Genomic DNA, 15,987 nt, shown 5'->3' with positions numbered 1-15,987 from the left:
GTGCCTTTGCCTTACAATACCGACAGCTCCTCACAAATCACCTTTGCGATTTTCTTTTCTTTCAATCATACCACTAAAATAATACATCAGGAAACATATCAGTCTGTACTGTAACTCCTATGTATACTCATACTGTATTGCATTGTGTTTGCATTGTCCTGGGCTTGTGTGAAACTTTGCAGTGTTATGTCGTGTTAGTATTCAATAATAAAATTCAAAATAATATGAAAAAAAAAACAATGCCATGAAATAATACAATATCATATGTACGTCACAAAAAATGCATGCTTTTTCAGTTTGGGCATGTAACCATCTTCTAATGCTAAACTCCTTCTAGTTATTGTTCCCTCAGTTGTATCTGAAGTAATCCATGTTACTATATGCAGTATATTCACGGTGATGTAGACATTTTTGTATCTTATGTTTTGTTCTCTGTTTGATATGACAAATGCTTTGATTAATGCTCAAGTCTGTGTTTCTTTATCTATTGACGTACACAATTTAGCACCCGGTGACAAAACACTACGTGGTCCTAGTCTTTTCAATGTTACTGCATACAACAATGTCCTTCTTTGGAAGTGGAATGTAAAAATAAATATGTGATATTGTTTACTGCAGCTGTGCAGATCCCTTAGCTCAGGCAAAGCTTAGATGATTTGGACGTCTGAAGGAAATCTCATGACTTGGCATTCCTTTGGTGGAGACATGTTCTAATAGGATCCATACACATGCCAGCACTGACCTAACCAATATGTGTCTATTAAATGCCTTGCCACCAAATACCTTTATTTTCTCCAACTTAATGACACTTCCATTTTGTAAACGTCACACCCATGAGTTATAACACATGAAGGTAGTTCTATAAATGGTCCCTTTCTGTCATCCTGTGTATGTAGACTTTGAGCTGAAGTTTAAAAAAACGTTATTGTTTCTGAATTTGCATTGAAGAAGCAAACAGACAGCACAGATGGACTGGAGTCTTGAAATCAGGTTTACAACATGGGATTTTAGGCAACCCACATTGTGCGCACGTCGAGAGAGCCTGAAGAAACGGTTTCTGTTTTGTGTGAACACTTCTGATTCTATCCCAGATGTTTACAGGTGGATGTCCAAGTCGCTAACTGAAATCCATCCTAATAAGGCAAAGCCTGAAATTTTTTTGCGTTTCTTCTTCTCAACATATGATTTGTTTACAGTGTACAAATTGTGTTGACAAAAGCAAAATGGTTTATCTTCCAGACCAGTAGCACTAACAGATGTGAAACATCAATAGGCCTATAAACTTCTGTATCTTCTGATGAACTATGGCTTAATGATTTACTATTGTGTGTATCCTATGTGGATAGGTGACTGCTCAACAAGTGAAAATGTGTTCAACACAATCCATCTTTAGTGACCAACAGGTTCTTACTTATTTAAGAATATGACATAAATCCTGCTATTGGCATAAGCAATGTGAATGGAATATAAATCAGGCAATTATTATTAATTCAAATAAATGCATAAAATATAATAAAATAGTTCCAGAATGTATAGGTTGATTAGATCATGTTTGGTATTTTGCTTCATATCTTGATTCTAAATTAAAGCTGGCCTGCATCTCATTGGTTTGGCCAGTGGTGCCTAATTATTTATTTCAGGTTTGTTGGCTAAAATAGTCATTTCAAGCCTTACTCCAAAATGTGTATTTATTCAATTAAGTCCTGTAGACTTCACCATTGCTGTAATATGAAGTAAATTCTGGACTGCATCAACTGTAGACAGGGGGCAGGGAGTACAGTACTGCATGTCTTTCAGCTGTGTGGGTTAGAAATCTGGCCTTAATTAGAACCTCATTGTAAATCATTAGATCTGCTTCCTGATGTCACGCTGTTAGCCAGACTCTACAAACATGAAATCAATGTATCTCAGCAAATGAAGCCTTGCATATTAAAAATACTTATTTAAATGCCTTTGAAGAGATTTGCAGTGCCCTCCACTTGGGCCAGTAATGTAAAAACTTCTGTATTACTATGAACTTTGCCTGGCAATTTCCAGCTATTACTTGTTTCGACATGGGGCTATGATAATTCGGCATGCTCTTAATGTTTCTTGGATTGTATCGAATGACTCAATGACCGCAGGTCATCACAGATCTGAACTAGAAACTACAAGTCGAAACTCCCCTTCCCCGAAAATGAGGGGAGGTGGTGAAAGGGGTGGGGGTGTATGTCCGACCCTCTTACACTGCCCTCTACAAATACCAAATGCACAGGCATAAGGACAACACTGCGAACGATTGGCTGGTCTTCATAACACACCGCGAACTGCATCATAACATAATGACTCAAGGTAGGAATCTTTATTAAACGTTTTATACATTTTAAACGTATACGTTTTTAACGTGTGTCGACAATAATAATTGTTTATACTGTATATTTCCTTTCGTCTATTTTAGTAAAAGCTATTTAATATGGCGCTGTTTGCTGGTGTACAAGTTCATTTGCTTTGGACATGATCTAAAATATTTGATCAATTGTTGATATGCTTAACAAAATAGAACTGTGACACAACCTTAAAAGGAAGTAGGCCTGTGCACGGTATTCTTTATTAAAAAAAAGAAAAACACAAACCTCAAAGTTAAACTAGACCCCTGTTGGCAGCTGCTAGCATGTTTGAAACAATAGTTGCGTCAACTTAACATAACTCTTGGGAGTTAGAGACAAGCGACTAACAACTAAAATATGCTCCGAGATAACGTGCTTGTGAAGACCCCCAATAAAGTGTGATTTTAATTCCATCATATCGTGCTTTCTCGAGATCCACGATATGATGGAATTAAAATCACATTTAATTTTTTAGTCATTATGAAAGTGGTTGAAGTTGTCAATACCATGCCTTCTTTGCAGCTGATATAGCTGAGAAGTTTGAGGGAAGTGAGTTATTTTCACAGGACACAAGTTTTCTGGATGTGAGTAGCTAAAATTGTACCGTGTGTTCTGCCTTCTTGAGAACCAGAGGAGTGAACCAGATGGACTCCTCTCCATCCTTTTAAATTTCCAGTTTGAAAAGGGAGAACAAATGTCACCTTGTTACTATATGACACACCACATGCACACAGTAGCCTACTCAATTACTGTATGGTTGCACTCAAGGCAGTTTGGGTGGAAAAACACAAATATTGCGGACTTTGTGAAAACCATGGACAACACTGTCCATTCACAGCTGAGTCAGACAGAGAGACGTCATGTATTATCATCTAGTTAGTTTGGTAACATTGAGTGTGTTTGTTTTCCTGTGACTTCACATGATATTTCAGTACCTGCTTCTTTCGCCCTCTGGTCATCTTATTGCAGTTTTCTCTTGCCTTGCCTGATTTCATGAACTCAGTCATTCATATGGTGCTAATCATGGTTGGCAGACAGGAAGAAAACATGTTTGTGTTTACCAACGCCGAGGGAGTTGTTTCAGAACTGCACAGGACCATGAGCGGTAAACCAACACAGATCTGAACCTGTCCGTCCCTTCATTTAAGACATTACAAGCAGATGAATCCCTTTTGGTGTGATTTCACTCCTGCAGTAAAATGCAGATGTACTTTAAATACACATAACACACATAAATGAAATGTACCACACACAGTACTTTTATACCTCTATGTGAGAAATCCCAAAATATATATTTTAGTCCATAGAAAATTATGTAACAGCCACAACTTGACCTATACTTGTTAATTGATTGAACTTTACCAATCTTTGCTTGGCCTTGCTTATTAGAAAAAAGTTTGGACTTACCACATCTGCTATCGGTCTGCCTAATGGTCTTCAGGTTCCAACAATGAAAGATCGATTTTAAATTATTTTCAGCCTCTTGTGTGCGTGTGAGAACAAAAATGTCTCATGCAGCTTTGTGGTGAGCTAAAACGGGCATCCTGCCAACATTCTCTCTTGAGAAAGATAAGCAACAAATGACTCTTGGAATCCATTTAAAAACACTTATCTTCAGCACCAAGAGGTAAAACATGCAGCTCATGTCTTTTCAGATTAAGTATTTTGCACATGGTAGTCTAAAGCCCTATTAGATAATGGGGAAAAACAGGACCTTAGTTATGTTATATATTGTAGGAAGGCTGTACAATCCAACTCACCCAATGCTTTAATGTTAATAAAAAAGAAACCTTTACTGAATTCAAATAAACTGTGAGCTCATCTCAACAGAAGTTGGGGTACACAACGTAGACATTGAAGCTAGTGAGTTAGAACATACTCTAGTGATGTTCCACTAAATCCAAAGAATGAAAAAGCAAGCATCATTACACACAGTAGATGTGTATTCCCCCTACAGGTGAGAGTTAAAGGGGTCAACTTTAGGTAAAGGCAAGCTAATCAAATGAAATACTGGATGGTGTGTTTACACTGGCGTGCTCTTTAAAGCCTCACGTCTTATTTCCGTGGAAGGGATTAGTTTAGTCACTCCAAGCCAGGAGGAGAAGGACAGGCACTGTAATGTGTTTGTATGCCTTCTAGTTGACCGTCTGCCTTTCCCTCTTGTGGAATTCATTCATAAAACCATGAAAGGGTTCACGTTTGTGTCGCAATGAATAGGTGTGACATTTGTTTACACCCGCATAGGCTATAGCCGTAAAACAGTTCAGTTTCTAGGATTTTCAGTCACGATTTGCAGGAGGCTACAGATGTCTGGTAACACTTTACAGCATTATTTGAAATGCACACAATATAATACCATATGCATGAGTGTGGTTTTACTCCATATTAAAGCACACAGTCAATAAGGAACAATTTATAGATTTTAATGTACCACAAATAAATGAAACTGAAACTTGAAACTTGAATGAACTTGAACTTGGCTCATAACAGTCTTGCTGTGAAAGCTGAGTACATAGACATTGAATAGCATTAAAAAACACATGCATCACAGCAAGCTCTAGAAGCTAGAAGTAACCATTGCGATACTGGAATTGGAATGTGTTTTATTTCCCCTTAGTAGCTAGGGGTCTAAGTTGATGAGCGAGTAAAGCTATATTTAGGTTATGTTGGGTGGGGGTCTTTGCATACCTTAACTACCCTGAAATACCAGTGTCACCACACATAAAACAACTACAATCGCTGAGTTCACTTCATCTGGTCCTCTCTTTATTGCCCTAAGCTTTGGACGTTGTCCGTTGGGACTTGGAGTGCGAGTTCAACAACACGGACCACCGCACCGACCTCAATGGCTTTGATCGTCTCATCGTGAGGAGGGGACAGCCGTTCACCATCAACCTCTACCTGAGATCCGGGGTCTACCAGCCCGGTGCCAGCAGTCTCAGCCTCCTTGTTGAGACAGGTATTATGATGTTGAAGACATGGATGTGTCTGAATGTAGTAATAGCCCACCATCCCAGAGGTCTGCTATCTTTCCAGCCAATTGTGTTCCAGCAACCCTGTTCTAGTCAATCACCTTCAGCAAGGTGGGCCATTCTCATTGGCCTATTTTGAGAAACATTTAGTCATTTTAGTCATTTTTCATGAAACCACTTTCAATCAAACTCGAGCAGAGGGAAAGCATGGAAGTTCAGACAAGACGTTGTTTATCAACTTTGACTTGATTTTATAATTCTACCAATTGCAGCTTTAAAGTACCTCCTAATATGGAAAAGGCCTTCACAATTCACTGAGGTAATTTGTCAAGGCCAAACAACCTAGCTCATGTAAGTAAAACAGTGTCAAGGACATAGAAAGAGGGATTTGGAAACGCCTTAATGGAGTTCATTGTGAGTTTTCCACCATGCCCATTGTGATATTGAGGCTGATAGGGAAGGAAACATGTACCTTTGATGAGACTTGAGAGCCTTGTGTTGTTTCAAGGAAAAGGAAGCTGTAGTAACTCGCTCCAATTCTTAATGACCTCTGCCACTGTTTCAGAGGAAGTTGGGAACTCTGAGACTCTACATTGCTATTACTTTAGCCCGTTCCCTTACTCCTTACCAGTCCATTGTCATAACCTAAACTCGAGAAAACAATGTCTTATTTCACAAGGCCTAAGAAAACAAATATTCTGGGTTATTTGACATTCGACATGTTTTAGAAGCTTCAAATGTTGTCTTTAAAGTATTTGTACCCTGACTTCCAGAAAAAACTGTGTAAAAGTCTGAAAATACATTTTCATTTGGACAGATTCCTTTATTGTTGTGTTATGTCAAGGGTGGGGCCGTTGTCTAGAGGATTATCCAGGCTTGCACAGCTTATATTCTTTAGTCAAATACAGGAAATAAAAGGCTCAACACGGAAACGTGTCCCACTAAGATAGCAATATTCAATATAACACAAGACTAATTTCTGGTAAGTTGAAGTACCAAGTCATGAACTATTAAAATGGTCACAAAATGTTCTGTCCTGACTAACTGCAGATGTGTGACAAAAATGGGGAGCGATTAAGGAACCCTGTGGGAATATTTTTTTCCATAAAAATATATCAACCAGTTTTCCTTCTGTTTTCCCTGTCTGCTTGCATCAACCTTCCCCCTCCTCCTTCTCCTACATCTCTCCTTCCTATCGTCCTCCAGGCCCCCAACCCCATGATCAGTATGGCACACGGGCCTCCTTCGATCTGTCTGAGACCATCGACACCTCACGCTGGAGCGCAGCTGTCAGCAGTCCCCCTAGGGATATGGTGGCTCTGTCCATCTGTTCCCCCCCGGATGCGCCCATTGGGCGCTACATCTTGACCCTGGGAGGATCTGGGCGCATCGAGTTCATCTTGCTCTTTAATCCCTGGTGCTCAGGTTGGTAAACAGGACTTGCTGTCAACGAATGGGTCCAGTTATCTTTTTGCAACCTTATCTTTAGCCTGTGGAATGTGAAATGCTAGAGGGAGTCTTCGATATGTTTTTAAGGTTCAGAAGGCTCAAAGTGAAAGAAGTTGGCAAATAAATGATAGTGATTAATATGTATTTGAAACTAAGAAATTGCATTATGTATTCATCTCTTTAGAGAATTAACTTCATGATTCATGATTTTTGGCATCTTTAGTTTTGGCATAGCACAGGTGCAATTTGAACATTTGGAAGGTTATACTTTTCCATAGAGGACTTGGTACATGCAGTTCCTAAACGTTTCTTTGTTTTTTTATGTCTCTTGGCAACAGGGGATATGGTTCACATGGAGAGTGAGGAACAACTGAGGGAGTATGTCTTGTCTCAGGATGGAATCATCTTTAGAGGCAGTTCCAAACACCCTATTGGCACACCTTGGAACTTTGGCCAGGTACCAAAACCAACAGAGCTCTTATCGCTATAAACCTCCTCGTGGAGAAAAAACCTGCTTCCTGCCACTGTGGTAATAAAGATTTGTCTTTTGAATTTAGAATAAGCTTTATCTAAATGAAGGCTGTTTTATCTTACATGATATGATATCATTGTATAAACAGTTTTAACTACTGTTTTTTCTGATCCTAAACTGAGTTCATACAAATATCATGGCCTTCACGCACTTTAAAATGTGATGTGGGTTCAAATGGACTGGCAGTGGGTGTGACTTGGATAAGACATTTTGGAGGGTCAGAGGGTTTAATGTGTTACAGATCCCAACAATAATTTGATTCAGAGACTTTAATCTTATGTAATTGGCTGATCCATTTCAGTTGGCCTATGAAATTGTTAGTTGAAGTGAGTGCATGCACAGCATGTGACTGATATATATATATATATATATATATATATATATATATATATAAAACACCTGTTGTTATTCCAAATGGGATCCTGGAGAAACCGTTCCTGTTATTTCTTCTTCTCCTCATTTCATGTGTCTTTCATCTACTTTTCATAACACTTGGATAAACATTACGAAATCAAACTGTACCTGTCATGTCTTTGTCTGCTTTTGCAGTTTGAGTCAGGGATTCTGGACGCCTGTCTCAGAATTCTGGATATGAACCCTAAATACGTCCGTAATCCAGGCAAAGACAGCTCGGGCAGGAGAAACCCCATCTACGTCTCTAGAGTGCTGAGTGCCATGGTGACAAACACAGAGAAGTTATTTCCTAATATGTCTGTGCTGGGTTGCAGGAAATGGATGTCCTTCTGGGGAGGGCAGCATGGAGGTTATTTAAGGACAGTATTGCAGTGGATCATTTGGGAAAGTAAACTGAGCAAATTTAGCAATCTGGCAACACTTTATATGAAGGTTACTTTAACTACCATGTAACAACTAAATGTAGCTTTACCTATAGTAAAATCATTGTATGTACTCAAGAATGGTCATTTCTTTAAATGGCACGGATGGAGAGGGATATAAGGGGTAAATGGATATTGCATAGGGGCAGTTGAAGGTTGTGTTTCAAAAACAAAATAATGGTAAATGTTTACCTACGTCTGGAAAGCCCACCTTCCCCTGTAACAAGTTTAAATTGGGGGAAAAACGCTGAACTGTGATTGTGAACTGTGTCTACCGCCCCTATAGCAAACATTTGTAATACTCACATTCTCACAACATCTCACATCATGTCACATCTTGCTGCAGCACCAGAACTCTCAAATTAAACGAGGATTAGCTCGCTACACAACAGCTCCAATGTCACATCAGTGTTTTTAATTTAGCTATGTACTTACATGGTACTTAATGTACTCTCAATGTAAAGTGAAAGACTTTCTAAGTTAACGCTTTGCCCTGGAATCCCTGGAAACAGCATCACATTCAGTCATAAAACCAAACCACAGGAGGAAGAATGCTGTTGACTTTCCTTGTCTGGATCATTCAGGTGAACTGCAATGACGACAAAGGGGTCCTACTGGGAAGGTGGACTGATGACTATGATGGAGGGGTGAGTCCCATGTCCTGGAAGGGCAGTGTGGAAATCCTCAGGAACTGGGACACCAGCGCCTGCCAGCCTGTACGTTACGGCCAGTGTTGGGTTTTTGCGGCAGTGGCTTGCTCAGGTAAACACGTTATTTTGGATCCACTTTTTAAAATCTTACTGTACAGTATGGGACTAACTATTTATTTTCTCAGTGTTTTAGTCCACTCACTCAAAGCATGAGTGCAAAACTCATTTACTTTCAAATACAATAATGATCAATCTTTGTAACCCATGTCTAGTTTCATGATTAATTCAAATAGTACTATCAATTTAGAGATTCTTTCCACAAACAAATTATTCACTGTACATAATTCTTTCTGCATTCTTTATTTTCCAATCAACAGTTTTCAGAGCCCTAGGTATCCCCTGCCGAGTAATCACCAACTATTTGTCAGCTCATGACACCAACAGCAACCTTGTGATTGAGCGGTATGTAGATGAAGATGGACAGCCTATCCAGAAGTCCAGAGACATGATCTGGTGAGGACAAAATGGATTCCTAAAAAAACGACATTTCTCCTTTAACCTCAACTCTAGCAGTGATAAATGACTAGCCAGGTGTGCCAGAGAAATAGTTCTGGAATCTGGAAATGGTTGTCTACCATGAAGAAAGTCTAGATGTTGAACAGAATAATTTACTTTAGCCATCTGGAACTGATGAAAGGGTGTCTCTGGTTGTGTGTATTTAGGAACTACCACTGCTGGGTTGAGAGCTGGATGACCAGACCAGACCTCAAGCCTGGCTTCGATGGCTGGCAGGCAAGTGACCCTACTCCTCAAGAAAAAAGTGAAGGTAAGCTTTGAAAGGAGCCATGAACCCTTTAAAGAAGGCACCAATTTAGAAGAAGAAAAACACAACTCTTCCCTTTCATGTCCTGTTCCTTTTCTTAGGGGTTTACTGTTGTGGCCCGGTCCCGCTAAAAGCAATAAAGGAAGGCGAGCTCACCTACAAATACGATGGCCCCTTTGTGTTCGCGGAGGTCAATGCTGACATTCTCACCTTCATGAAAAAAAAGACGGCAGCATAGAGAAGATCATCGGCTCCTCTCTAGTCGGTCAGAAGATCAGCACAAAGAGCGTGGGGAGCGACAGGAGGGAGGACATCACACATCTGTACAAATATCCTGAAGGTACGAGGCATTGTGGCATTGATGAAATGCAATTCAGAAACATGTTCCACAACATGGCAGGAAATGTAATATGACAGTACTGTATGGCCTGAGACATAAAGAGTGACTGAGGACCTCTGATTCACCTCCAGGATCTGAGGAGGAGAGGGAAGCCTTCAAGAAAGCCGACCATCAGAACAAACTTCTGACGCAGCAAGGACAGTACGAAGGCCTGCACGTCACCATCAAGGTCACCGAGAGCATGTTAAAGGGTTGCGACTTTGACGTGATCGCTTTGGTTACCAACAACACATCTGTCGATAAGGAGTGCCGCCTTGTGTTTGGCTCCAGAGCTGTATCCTACAATGGAATTCTGGGCGAAACCTGCGGATACAAAAACTTAATTAACGTCAAGCTGTCACCAGGAGGAGGTAAGTGTGAGTGTGTGTGTGTTTGGTCTTGTTTAACCTTGTTTAAGGAAAAAACAAGGACAATGTGAACTTGTGGGGCCATTGTCTTGGTCATCACAAGTTCTAATGCTATTTCCAGGGGGTTTAGGATCAGTGTTTGAATTCATCAGTACATTAAGGTTTGGGGTTAGGGAACGTTTGAGGGATAGGTGTTAGGGTTAGGATTCCGGTTAAAATTTGGGGTTAAGGATAGGATTAAGGACAGGGTTATGGTTAAGATTCGGGGTTGAGGAAAATGAATGGAACTGACCTTGCAGTTCCCACATGAATAACCACACAAACTTTTTTGTGGGTCTGTGCATGTCTATCTGTCTGTCTGTGTTATATATGTATTTGCATAATGAAGCATTGTGTCTTATCCACTGTCTTGTTCCAGAGATGAGAGTTCCTCTGCGGCTGAACTACTCCAAGTACAAAGATGCACTCACTCAGGACAACCTCATTCGTCTGGCAGCCCTTCTCGTAGACTACAGCACCAGAGAAGCAGTGATGGCAGTGAGGAACATTGTTCTGGATAACCCTGAGATCAAAGTCAGAGTAAGTCAAAGAGACAAACACACCCACACACACATCTGGGAAGTAAGTCATAAAGACATGCTCTTTCTGCAAAGCATGCCTCAGTGTCTACTGGTAGGAGATTCATCTCCAAGAGGCCCAAAACCACGTGACAATCACACAGTGCTGCGGGGTAGCTGAGCTTTTCCCAGTGTCTCCATGTCTTCTCACGACAAGCCAACCATAGAATTAGCTTAAGCCTACTGTCACACCTTATATATATATAAACATTTCAAATATAGTTTCCACAGAATGTTTCCTTACAAGGCACAGCAGGTGATATGCATGTTTATACTCTTAAAATGGTATGCCTGTCAGTGTCATCATCACTCATTGATGCCTGTTCCTCTGAACAATTGAGACCATTTTCTATAAGTGTACTGAGGTGAAATCCCTGGCATGACCTGATGACCTCAGAAGGAGATAAGCCTCTCTCACACAAAAACTCTGCGTATCAAAAGACAAAAGTGGCTTGTTTATCATGTGCACAGTTCAACACAGGTCAAACAAATAAACACTAGCAGCAAAAATACACTTGCATCAAAAAAAGTATATAAATATAAAGCATAAGTATTAAGTGCCGATGGATATGTTTGTTGAATGGGATTAGGGTTAGCGCAGCCTGATAGCCTGGGGGGGAAAAAATGTGCATCTGTTAGTCAGTGCCTTTATGCTCCGGCACTGTCTTCCAGATGGCAGCAGCTAGAACAGTCCACAGCTTGGTATTTTTTATTACTTTCTGGGCTTTCTCATGCATCGTGTGTGCCTTGCATGGAGGAGAGTTGGCAGCCAATGATGCGATGATACAGAGCAGCTGTCTACCAGGAAGTGATGATCAGTCAGTGAGAATGCTTTCAATGGTGCCCCTGTAGAAGTGGCGGAGAGTTTTGCTGACCCTAACATGCCAAACTTCTGAATTAGAAGTAAAGGCATCTTTAGGCAGTATTTCCTCCCACGTCCGACTGCCTGGACCAAGAGAGGTCATCATGGATAAACACACAGAGGAACTCGTACTTGAAATAGGAGACTCTTCACCTCAGCTCCATCCATGTGAAAGGGGGCTTGACCCTGACACTCCACTTCACAAAGTCCAAGGTCATCTCCTTAGTCTTGCAGACGTTGAGAGAGAAAGGTTGTCGTCCTGGCACCTCGTTGACAAGGACGTTGACCTCCTCTCTGTCGAAGGTCTCATTATTGTTGGAGATGAGGCCCAGGATGGCGGTGTTGTCTGTGAGCTTTAGAATGACGTTGGAGCTATGCGTGGCCAGACTGTTAAACGTGGAGGGGACTGAGTACGCAGCCCTGAGGGGCTCCGGTGCTCAGGGTCAGTGCAGAGTAGGAGAGGTTACCCCTTTTCACTATCTGGGGTCTGTCTGTCAGAAAGTAAAGGATCCAGTTGCAAAGGGAAGTGCGAGACCATGAGCTTACCAGGTACACTTGATGTTGCCTGCTAAACTGTCATCTCTATAAAGTGTCATCTCTAAACTGTTATCACTATCAAAACAGCATCCTCACACGTGTCACCCTTATCCAGGTGGGAGAGAGCGGTGTGCACTGCCAGGGCGATGGCGTCATCCATAGATTTACCGGGGCGGAATGCGAGTTGAAGGGGGTTCAAGGTATCAAAAAGGGAGGAGTTTACGTTGGCTTCAAGACATTTTCCTGTTTGACAGATTCTTGGAGAACCCAAAGAGAACCGGAAATTGGCAGCCGAGATCACCCTGCAGAACCCTCTGCCAGAGGCACTGGAGGGCTGCTGTTTCAGCATCGAGGGAGCCAACCTGACAGGAGGACGTTCTCTGACTGAGAGGTAGGAGAGGTTGATCTGTGTTACAAAAAAAAACCCCCACTGCTTTAAAAAGCAAAGGCTGGGCAGAGGAACAGACTTCACTTAAGACAGGTATCTGTTATGTACATTTTAAACAACCAACAATGAATTATGTACAAAGAAAATATTTTACTTCAGCCTCCCTAAAAGGCTGTCTAAATCAAACGCCAATTCACGTCTCAAACAAGCTGGCACCGATAATATTTTGTGCAAGCCATCAAGCATTGAAAAGAACATAAAGCTTCATTTTTCTAGATTTAATAATTCAATGATAGTGTTTGGATCACCACCCAACCCCTAGATAGTCTGGCAGAATGTGACATTCCAGTCAACTTAGTTCATTAAGTAGAAATGGTAGTTCATGGGAGTTCATGCAGAGATTGAAGATTGTTGCCTTAAAAATTGTATAACTACTCCTGACATTTTAAATATATAAAACTTAGGGATTAAGGATGATTCTCAATAACTCAATGATAGATGGTGTACATTTGATAAATGATAAATATCGATAAATGATATAAACTCAATGAAAACATTTGGGGAAGGCATAGAAATGTACTTCTCTATCTTTCTATTAATTTTCTCTCACAACTGGCCTGTTTCATTAGAATAGGTACAGAATAACCCAGTTCATGAATATAAAAGAGTACAAAACCACATGAATTTGCTACGGGCAGCAAGCTGACCTAAATACAGGAGATCGCAACACAGGACGAATGAATCAAATGAAGTGGTTTACAATGAAGGATTGAAGTGTGGTGGACAGGCAAACAAAGCAGGAGGAATGGGCTGGGTGTGCAAGTCACACAGGGCAGGTAGGCAAACCAGGTAGGAGGGTAGGGAAGACCGGCATGGAGATGTTATACTGTATAACAGCAGTTAACTATTAGTAGTGACTAATACAAGAGTTACAAAGATCTGGTGGTCATTAGCTTGAGAGCCGAAGTAGGTATACTGCAAGGTGCCCCAGGGGTGTGTGAGGAACAAGTGGAGTGGGAGATGTGGTCTGGAACAAGTGGAGACTGGAATTACACTCACATACATATAGTACAGACAGACAGACAGACTGACAGGGGAAAACAGGAAGCTGGAAAGCACAAACACAAGAGTACAGATCAACACCAGGGAAACACCCCCCCCCCCCCCCCCCCCCCAAAAAAAAAAATAGAGAACTTTCCTGGATGTGGCTTCTCACTTATTTCAGGAAACCAAACTTCAAAGTCCTAGCTGGAGTTAAACAACCCAATAGTCTAAACATCTGCGGCCAATAAAGTTTGATAAAGTGTTTGTTATCAATGATATGTATAAATATTTACCTCTCCCACCAGACTGGACTCTGCCGTGGGACCCGGGCAGGACGCCAAAGTCAAAATCTACTTCACGCCCACCCACTCGGGACTGAGGAAACTAGTGGTGGACTTTGACAGCAACAGACTGTGTCACGTCAAAGGCTACAGGAACGTTATCATTGGAAAATAGGCTTCTGTTTACATTGACATAACATTTATTCATTTAGCAGACGCTTTTATCCAAAGCGACTGACAGAAAGAACTTTACAAAAAGTGCATAGGTCAATGGTAGACAGTTTAGGCTATGATATGACAAGGCCGATTGTATAATGAATTACTATGTGGCAGAGTTAGATTGTATGTTTGTTTTTTCAATTTTGATATGGAATATAGTACATTTACTGTAATATACTATCAACCAGAAGCCTGAACATACACAAAACATTATGCTTTCTTGTTGGCAGAGACTATTAACAGTTTTTAATAGATACATAACCCAAAATGTTTTCTTATTGATTTATTGTACTTAAATCCATGTATTCACTCAAGTATTTTGTGTATGACAAAGTATCCCTCTTGTTCATGCTGTACTTCTTTCATATTTTGGAAACTAAGAACATTAAAATGTTTTTATACTTACCAATTGTCTTTGCAATAATTTTTTGGGGGCTTTCAGCTATATTTCTATTCATACACATGCAAATATTTTATCAAAGAGAGTAGTTTGGCAATGCAACAAAATAGAGGTTGTTATCATTTGTGCATACTATGAACTTCTGTCAAGAGAAATTGTCATAAGTTTCCCCTTCAACATTCTTGACATTTACGTAAGAATAACAAATAGTGAATGATCCCTGTGAGTGAGGTAAGAGTTTGGCAGTAGGTGATGATGCCAATATTTTTACAACTGAAGTGAAATGGCATAGTACAGGTAGCAACTAGTGAGGTAATCCATCAAGTGGAGACAAAGCTCCGGAGGAAGTGAATCTATCTGTTATTAGTACTTCATTAAAGAATTTATGGAAAATGTCTATTGTTGCTGTCACTACCTGCCCTTGGTGGATAAATCCATTAGTAATACGAAAGTCAAAGATATTCTGTCTTTGGTCAACGGGATCCACTAGTCAGTGGTTTTATTGTGGCAGCATTCACACAAAACACCCTCATCACATATCTATAGCTGTGGAGGGTATAGATGAGGGTCATATGATAGCATTATTTTGTTATTTTCCATGTTGTGGCTGTTTGCTGTATGCTACACCCAAGACATCTATAAGAAAGAAACTGTACCTATATGATCAACCTTTGCTCTCAGTTAAACTCAACATCATTCTAAATCCACCAAGCACTCGTTCCGAACAGAACACTACACCCAATGGACAGACGGTTTTGCTAGGATAATAGAATTATTTCAAAGAATATACAGACACCTAAACTACTGTAGATTAATTTACCTGGGGCCTCTTGATGCTGGTAATATTCTAGTTTCTAGTGGTTGTGTACACACTAGTATGGTGAGGTGTACAGGCATTCTTCCATATTCCAAAGCCCTGCCTGTAAATTGAATAACCCCAAACCATGTGAGTGATTTGCCAATGCATTCCACTTTCGCAGCTGCAGTAAATTAAATCCACGGGGGGGATATGAACAAATGCATTCTAAACATATAGATGCAAGGACTTGTTTCTCATTCGTTCTGGTTCTTTGGAACTGGGTCAATTTACCTTTGTATTACAGAGAAAGTCACTGATGTAGGGGTAAAGCCAGATCCATTGTTTGGATACATTTTATGTAAAAAAAGGTGCAGGTGTTAGTGTTTAACCAATGCCGTGAGATGGCTGACTTGCCGTCTGCATGTCCTTTTTTAGTGTGATACTCCCCCAGCAGCTGAACTGCAT

General features: G+C 40.6%; 1 protein-coding gene across 1 annotated transcript; it reads left to right on the top strand.

Moving 5' to 3' along the window:
- Window positions 1-2,223: 2,223 nt before the first annotated feature.
- On the top strand, window positions 2,224-14,728 carry LOC124471827 (protein-glutamine gamma-glutamyltransferase 2-like). Its single transcript, XM_047026441.1, is given in 14 exon segments — window positions 2,224-2,331; window positions 5,146-5,325; window positions 6,545-6,763; window positions 7,126-7,244; window positions 7,869-7,997; window positions 8,740-8,917; window positions 9,183-9,318; window positions 9,528-9,631; window positions 9,730-9,849; window positions 9,852-9,968; window positions 10,100-10,378; window positions 10,794-10,954; window positions 12,646-12,782; window positions 14,129-14,728. Coding segments are annotated over 14 exon segments (2,115 nt in total). The 5' UTR covers window positions 2,224-2,246; the 3' UTR covers window positions 14,280-14,728.
- The last annotated feature ends 1,259 nt before the right edge of the window (window positions 14,729-15,987 follow it).

This window comes from Hypomesus transpacificus, chromosome 9 (assembly GCF_021917145.1).
Source record: "Hypomesus transpacificus isolate Combined female chromosome 9, fHypTra1, whole genome shotgun sequence".
Classification (NCBI taxonomy): Eukaryota; Metazoa; Chordata; class Actinopteri; order Osmeriformes; family Osmeridae; genus Hypomesus; species Hypomesus transpacificus.
The sequence above is the reverse complement of the archived record's forward strand: the minus strand, read 5'-3'. Positions and strand labels throughout refer to the sequence as shown.